At 54.1% G+C, this 7,948-nt stretch overlaps 1 protein-coding gene across 2 annotated transcripts in view; it reads right to left on the minus strand.

Moving 5' to 3' along the window:
* FCGBP (Fc fragment of IgG binding protein) overlaps positions 1-5,675 on the minus strand; it is a 40,388-nt gene extending 34,713 nt beyond the window's left edge. Inside the window, exons 1-4 of one of the 2 annotated variants that reach the window (XM_018062404.1) lie at positions 5,659-5,675; positions 5,298-5,354; positions 2,629-3,876; positions 173-519 (exon numbers count right to left, since the gene is read on the minus strand). In XM_018062404.1, the coding sequence (XP_017917893.1) occupies positions 173-519; positions 2,629-3,876; positions 5,298-5,352 (1,650 nt within the window). In that variant the 5' untranslated portion in view covers positions 5,353-5,354; positions 5,659-5,675. The remainder of the gene's footprint in view (positions 1-172; positions 520-2,628; positions 3,877-5,297; positions 5,355-5,658) is intronic. The other variant, XM_018062405.1, reaches the window with a different exon arrangement.

Here is a 7,948-nt window from a genome sequence, read left to right on the forward strand (position 1 = left end):
ATTTTCAAATCCCCCTTCCCCAGCCCCTACACATTTGGCCCACTTCTCTGCACCCTCCACCCCATGGCAAAGAGCTTGGGTCTGGGGGTCTGACACCCAGACATTGCCTTCTCCATCTGACTGGCAGGCGGCTTCTGGGTATTAAACTCTGATGCCTCCTCTGGATCCTTACCCGGGCGAAGCCAACTTCCCCACGGGCCAGTGACACTGCATGGCTGTAGGCGCGCACGGTCACCAAGCCCACGTAAGAGACACGGCGGCTGCCTCGGTGCTCGTTCTTGGCGTCGACGCTGAAGGCAGGCAGGCTGTCATCGTCACTCTGCAGCTCCACCAGTGAGTACAAGCACGTGCCCATCATGTCGTAGTAGCGGCCGTCGAAGGTGGTGTAATGGGGGTCACCCTGGGCACGGCAGGTAGCCACGGAGGCCATGCACCTGGCCTGCCCATTTACCACCTTGCAGAGCTGCCTGGCAGCGCACTGCTTGCCTTCACAGGGGGTCTTCTCCAGCGTCCGCTGGGCTGGGGAGGGAAGGGGGATGGCCACAGAGAAAGAATCAGGAGTGTCCACCCCAGTGGGAATCCTGGAGTTCTCCCGCCCTGGGGAGTTTGGGTGGTTGACTCCCAGCCGCCCATTCAAGAAGTGGGGAGACTGAAGTCTGGAATCTCACAGGGAGAGAGCAGCTCAGTCTTGATTGTTCCTAGGTTTGGTGGTTCCCCAGTTTAATATGGCTCAGCCCCAAGGAACTGGAAGGTGGTGAAGAGCCAGGGGCAGGGACAATCACGGAAAGGCCTTCATTTTTGCTTTTTCTCTCTGCCCCTCCCCTCACCTTCCCATTCAGGGTAAAAGACTAAGGGATCCTTTTTTAAAGATAGAAAGTGGGGACTTCCCTGGTGGTCCAGTGGTTAAGACTCCTTTCTTCCAAAGCAGGGGATTCAGGTTTGCTCCCTGGTCGGGGAACTAAAGTCCCACAGGCTGTGAGGTGTGGCCAAAAAATAAAAATAAAATAAAGATAGAAAATGGAAAACAGAAACTGTTCAACAGAATGGAAATGGCAGAGTTAGTTTGCCTATGTTTGAATCTCGGCACAACCTGTGTGACACTAGAAAGTAATTTAAAATTCTCTGTGCCTCAGTTTCCTCACTTGTGACATGGGGGTGATAGTAATACCTTCTTCATGGGGACAGTTGGGGAGGGGAGAGTGGCCAGGTTTAAATAAGCTAAAACATAAGTTAGGATTTGGAACTGATCCCAGGTGTTAATGAGGTTATTATCTGTTATAAACATTCACCTATCTTTTCCCTGTTATTAGTCAAGCCCAAGGTGGCCCTTTGCAGCTGAGTGGCTTCCAGGCCCTGGAGGGTGGACAGGAGTGCTAGGAACCCGTGTCTAGGATCCTTGCTTCAGGTTGGGGGCCTACACAGGAAGAAGCAGCTCTTCCAACCCTGCCCCCTGGTCTTCAAAAGCTCTTGCCTTCTGACTGCTCGCAATAATGGCTCACCCTTACATGGCCCTGCTCACTAGCCCAATACCCCCTCAAGGCTCCACCAGTGTTAACTTATTGCACTGTCACTTCACAATCCCGTGAGGGGTGCAGGCATTCTTCCCACTTTGCAGATGTGGAAACAGGTCCACAGAAGTGAAGTCACAAGCCCCAGGTCACACAGGCAGAGGTGGGATCTGAACCTGGGAAGTCTGGCTTCAGCATCCACGCCCTCAAACGCTGCACTGCCTGGTGGCCACTCCTCGACAGGCTGGGCCCCCAAGCACACACAGGGCCGGGTCCTAGAAATGAACTATGTTAACACATACAAGGCCCCTAGAGTGGTCCCCAGTATTTTGAGAAATACTCCCCCCATGGTATCCATCATTATTATATTAATACTTTTAGACCTCCTGAGTTTGGCATTCATATATGAGGTGTGTGTGTGAGGGAGGGAGTTAGTAACTGGTATAGTTGTAGCTTCCCAGAGGGGCTCAGAGGTGAAGAATCCACCTGCCAATGCAAGAGATGCCGGAGACGAGGGTTCAGTCCCTGAGTCAGGAAGATCCCCTGGAGAAGGAGGAAATGGCAACCCACTCCAGTATTCCTGTCAGGAAAATCCATGGGGTTGCAAAGAGTCAGGCATGACTGAGTGACTGAACACACACATAATGGTCTATCAGTTGCTAGAATAACAAAATATTTTCAAGCTGGTTGGTAAGAAACTGCTGACCTGATCCCAGCCCCTAAAGATCCCTTCCTCTTGGCACCCTGGCTCTCCCCAGACCCCCTCTATCCACAAAAGCAATAGACAAAGGGCTGATGCCAGACACCCTGTGGGCTTCTAGAACCCTGCTGCAGAGCTGTGTCTGGTATCTCTGCAGACTGGTTGGGACCCTGGCTTGTGCCAGTTGCTAAACATTGAGAGAATTGCTTCTGTGGTAGGGTGGTGGGAAGAGGACAGGGAGGGCCTGGGAAGGCTTAAGGAAAGGAAGGATGGCAGGGAGGATTCAGGCAAGTGGGAGGCAGCCCAGCTGACCCAGAAACCACAGATGAGCACAGAAAGGATGGGAAAGGGGAAAAGGCAGGAGAGTTGGCAAAGGGGTTACCATATGGACAGAGTCAGAGGTCGTTTTTTGTCACTCACTCCGGCCACAGGCAGCTGCTGTCCCGAAGCTCACGTCTTGGTCTAGCCCGAAGATGAGCAGCCCAAAGCTGGTAGAGGCCTCGGCCACATGGACACTGTCAGTTGTGCCAAAGTCCAATTCGGCATATGAGAACTCACTGCCTGGCACAGCGGCCCAGGAGAGTTTGGCCCCTAGCCTCTGCCCATCCATGGTCAGCTCGTCAGCAGCCTTGGTTGGTGCCACCACCAGGGCCACACCCTTAGAGCCTGGCACACTCCTCACCACGTAGGCAGGGCAGTAGGCCGCCACGTCTGGGATCAGGACCAGGTGGGGGTCATAGGTCTCTCCGTCTTTGGTGGTACCCGCACCAAACATCAGGACTTGGATGCCCACGTCTGCAGACAGGTAGAGTGGCCGGGACTGCTGGATCTCAAACTTTGCCACCTTGCCTGCCTGGAGCCGCCGGGAGCGAGTGGTGCCCCCCAGGTGGTAGGTCAGCTTTGTGGCCTGGCTGGCCATGACGTAGACCACATCGTGCTGGCTGTGGAAGGACAGGGGGGGCACCACGTAGCGGGTGCCCCAGGCAGATGTGGGTAGCAGCTGCTCTACCACATGGTTGCAGTTCGAGTTTTTCTGGGCACAGCTGTGGCCGGAGAGGACAGCCACGGGGCTGCTGGCAGTGACCTTTGACCCCGAGAGGTTAGCTGTGCTCTGTACCTGGGCCACCTGGTAGGGGTCCAGGGTCACACTCAGGACATGACCCGCTGCATAGGACTTGCCCTTGAATGTCACCGACCCCTTCAGCTGTATACTGACAGAGGCACCAGCCGCACCCGCCACCACAGCAAACTCCTTGAGGTTCCTGGATGAAGGGCTGGAGGGCGTGAGCACAAAGTACTCAGTGCCCAGAGCGTGGACAGGCCTCAGCAGTGTCACATCCGCCGTGTAGGGCTTAGCGTTTACCGCCTGCACTGAGATGGCACGGTCAGCGCGGACCACCACCGCATGCTGGAAGGTATTGCTGCCGACCATCTCAGCCTTGGCGCTGATGTTGACCAAGACTGACTGCCCTGGCCTGACAGTGACCTTCTGTGTGGTGCCATCTGCCTGGCTGAGGATGGAGACTGAGGTGAGGCTGTCCGACAGACTGGAGAGGAGCAGGCAGAGATAGGCCTTGCTGTACTTCTGATTATAGTTCTGCAGGAAGGCCGTGAGGAATTCCTCACCCCCGCTGCTCTGGGGGTCCACTGAGGCCTCCTGGGTCAACCCTGAGGTGAGAAAATGCAGTCGTGGGTCTTGCTTTATCCAATCCCCCCTACCCCTGTCAGAGAAGCAGCCTCCTGCCCTGTGCCTGGCTCGCAGGTTGAAATACTAACATGAGTTTCTGTTTTCTCTTCTTCTCTCTCCTTTCCCCTTAGTCATGCAGTGGTCACCTACCACATTTTTGGCTTTTGCCTTCCAGAAGCCTGAACACTTCAGACAGGGCTCTCAGGCTCAAATGCTGATGGGCCCAACAAGAGACATAAATGTGTGAAACAGAAGGGGCAGATTGTGTGGCTAGAGCATTCATATGCCATACGCATTGCTGCTGGCTTGAATCTGTTGTGATCATGATGTCTTATAGGTTCTCCCTTAAAAATGTCAGATCTTACCATTTTTCAAGAGAAATTGGAGAGTTGAATTTCCGTGTGAAATTTCCAATCCAAAATTGTTTTAAGCAAGCAGCCTGGGGATGTCCCTGGTGGCTAAGACTCCGAGCTTTCAGTTCACGGAGCCTGGGTTCAGTCCCTAGTCAGGGAACTAGATTCCATATGCTGGAACTAAAAGTTCAAGTGCTGCAACTAGAGATCCCACTTGCTGCAACGAAGACCCGGTGTAGCCAAACAAATAAAACAAATATTGCACTGTGGGGCCCAACCTCAGGTGCCAGTTTGTGATTTCTGTCTTCACAGGATGAAGCATGTGTGTGAAGGGTAAAAGGGGATTATGAGAGTACGGACAAAATGTCTCCTAGCAATAGAGAGGAGTGGGCACTTTTCAACACCTCCATCAAGGAAGAGATCCTCCAGGGCTGAGAGGAGAGGGGGAGAGGAAGAGAGAGATCACTCTATGGGGTCTTAGAGAGTGTTGTGGGGGGTTACAGAGGGACAGTCTGCTGAATAAGGGGAGCCTTGAAGAACATCCCAGTGTCCTGCAGGGCCAGGGGATCAGGGGGATGAATGTAACTAGAGTAACCTAAATAGATGTTGACTGGTAACTAGAGGCCCCAGATGTCCCATCCATCCCCCAAACTTTGGCTTTATGTAAGACTCTAGTCCTGGCAAAGCCCTAGAGAATTAGGCACCAAGACCCCCAAAAATGATGTTAGTGAAATTTTCCATCACCTCAATGGAATGAGGCTCTAAGTCAAAACTTGAGTTGAGCTGCAGAAAACCAAGAAAGTAGCAGTTCTTACCTACTTGAATTCAGGGACTAAAGTTTTTACCTGCTTCCCTCCAGAACTGAGGATGGGTGAATTTCACCACATTTCTCTGCCCGGCTTAACGGGCCTCTCTCCCAGTCTCAGCTAGCCTGAGGTCACACTGGGAGATGGGTTTGCAGAGGTGGCTCCAGTGGAGGGTGCTGACTCAGGCAGGCAGAGTTCTTCAGTCTGGAACCAGGACATAGATGGGATTTCGGTCTAACTTACCCCACAGGAGGGTTGCTCCGGCCCAAAGCATCCACCAGCTCCGCAGGGAACCCATGTCTGCAGTGGGAGAAGAGAGGGGGTCATGGGAGGCAGATCTGTCCCCCTGTCAGAGGACAAAAGTGCCTTGTCTCTGGACAAGGGCTACCTGGGCACCAGGAAGGCTGAGGTGGGCTGGGTCAAGGGCCAACATATGTATAAGGGGAGTTGGACATCTGGTGGGTCTGGGGGTTGGGCAGGGAGGGCAAGACAGGAGTTGGATGTCCTGTGGGTCTGGTAGCAAGTGGGATGGGGAGGCCTGGAGCCAGAAGCAAGGGTAGGGGACCTGATGTCCCACTTCTAAAGGTGGCACAGCCTCTCTCACCTGCAGGTTCCTGGAGCTGTGGTAATGGCTCCTGGGCTGGCCTATATAGTGGAGTCTCTTAATTCCTCAGACCACACCCCGGGCCACCTGCCACGCAGATGGTGCCAACTTCATGGAGGAGGCTGCTGACCTCAGGGTCAGCTGGAATGGGTACCCTGGAGGCCTGTGAAGGATGAGGGCAAGCCTGCATGCCTGATTCCTGAGAGGGGTGTGAGAACAGGGTGTGTCTAGGGAGTGAGAACAGCGGCTGTGTCTAGGGAGTCTGCTAGAGACTTCAGTCCTGGAAGGGTGGTGTCCTCAAGAGAAACAGCTGGGGAGCAGGGTGCTGAGGGCCTGGACCTGGGATCCCAGAGGTCAGGGAGCAGGAACTGAAAGCGGTATTTGGTCCTGTTTGCTGGTTCGATGGCTAGATTTCTTTTTCTTTTTTTTCCTTTTGGCTCCTGCCAGGAATAATAGTGAAGGATTCACATCCAGGTCCCCAGCACCGCCCCCCCAAGCTCTTCTCTGGCCCCCAGCTACCCATATCCTGTTTCCAGTCACTGGAGGCGGGGGCAGGGGAGGTCAGGCATCGGGTGGGCAAGAATCTGAGCACTTGACCCAGGGCTGTGGAGTGGGACACAATACCTCCACCCCCAAACCCACAGGGTCTCCTGGGTACCTAATCTGCAAAATGGGAACATCAGAAGTAGCCTCACTGGGCTTATTTGTCTCCCAGAGGACACTCTGTAAACTCTCAAGGACTGTGGGGGGGAGGCAGGCTTGTCTGGTGTGGCCCCAGGTGGGGAGCAGGTGGGATGCAGGGGCTCGAGCTGTGTGCAAAGAAGAATGCAGGCCACGGTTTCCTGGTTCCATGTAGACACTGGGCTCTGCTTTCTGGAGAATTTGTTTCCTGGGAGGTGTTTTGTTTTAGTTTCCTGAGAAGGGTCTAGCTGAACAAGTTTTGGGTGATGTGGTGCCCCCATCAACCCAAAATCTGCCTGGGATGGGAGATAGGGTTCTAGGTCACATCTAGGGGAGCAGAAGCAGAGACAGATGAGAGGAGGTGTGGGTGTTCAGAGATGGAGTCTCTTCCTCCTGAGGGGCTGGCCTGACCCATGCCCTGCTCTCCTCCTCCCAGCCTCAGCACTCATAGTTTGCTGGCGAGTCTCCCCTGGGAACAGCAGCTGCAAAGTCTGGCTGTCCTCTCAGACAACACCCCAGCAGCTGCTGTTCCCAGAACTTCTCCTCCCTTATCACAAGGCCTGGGCCTCCAGGCGGCCAGGGTGGGTGGGAGCTGTCAGAGCCCCCACCCAGGGCAGGTTCCCAGATGGAGAGATAAAGACTCAGAGTTGACTGGAACCCAAAGTCAACCGGGAAAATGAGGTGAGCAAACAAGAGACTGCATGAGAGCCAAAGGTATCAGGAAACAGGCAGGGGTGAGGGAATGCACAGGGAATGAGAGCTTTGTGTGGTGGCCTTCCTGGGTCCTGAGGGAAAGGATTGGGAGGAGGGGCTGCTGTGAGTCCTGAGGAGGAAACAGCTATTTGCAAACAAAGATGTCAAATCTTCTATATCAGATAGATACCCCTCATTTAGCCTGAGACATCCAGAGAAATAAGGGCTGAGGGGCAGAGAATTAGGCTAAGACCCAAGGTGATTCTTCACATCAATCTCTAAGCCTTGAGGTCTGCCCTGGTTAACCCAGAGAGGAGCCTTCCCCCATCCAAGTCCATGCTGCATTCTGCAAGTGGCGCCGGAACAGCACATGCTTTGTTAATTTCAAAAACTAAAAGAAGGGGAGTTTAAGTATAGCTCTCCCCATCAAATCATGCAACATGCTCTTTTCGTAATAAATATTTTAAATGCTGATTCAGCCAGAACTACTGCAATGCTTTGCCATTGGTGCCGGAGCAATTAAATGCAAAGCCATTAGTAAAACGGAAGGACCTCCTCTCCGGACAATGGAAAGGTCCCAACCCATTATTAATTAGTGGTCGAGGCTGTGCTTGTATTTTTCCACAGGTCGCAGATTCGCCAATTTGGATCCCGGACAGACTGATCCCCCATTGCATCGAAGGGCACTCTTCTGCCCCTGCCATCGCTGCCGCAGGGAACAGCCGTGCGCAGGGAACAGCCGCGCGCCAGGAGCCGTGGGCGGGGCCCGCCTGGCTGCTGGGGCCCAGTGTGCCGTACTCGCAGCCGGTAAGCCCCGCCAGAGTCTGGGCTTGCTTGGCCGCTGCTGGTTCAGCGGGGGGTGCATCGAGGGCCGCCTGCTTCCGCCGGCAGAAGAGGCAAGATAAACATCGAGATC

Source organism: Capra hircus, chromosome 18 (assembly GCF_001704415.2).
Source record: "Capra hircus breed San Clemente chromosome 18, ASM170441v1, whole genome shotgun sequence".
NCBI classification, from domain to species: Eukaryota; Metazoa; Chordata; class Mammalia; order Artiodactyla; family Bovidae; genus Capra; species Capra hircus.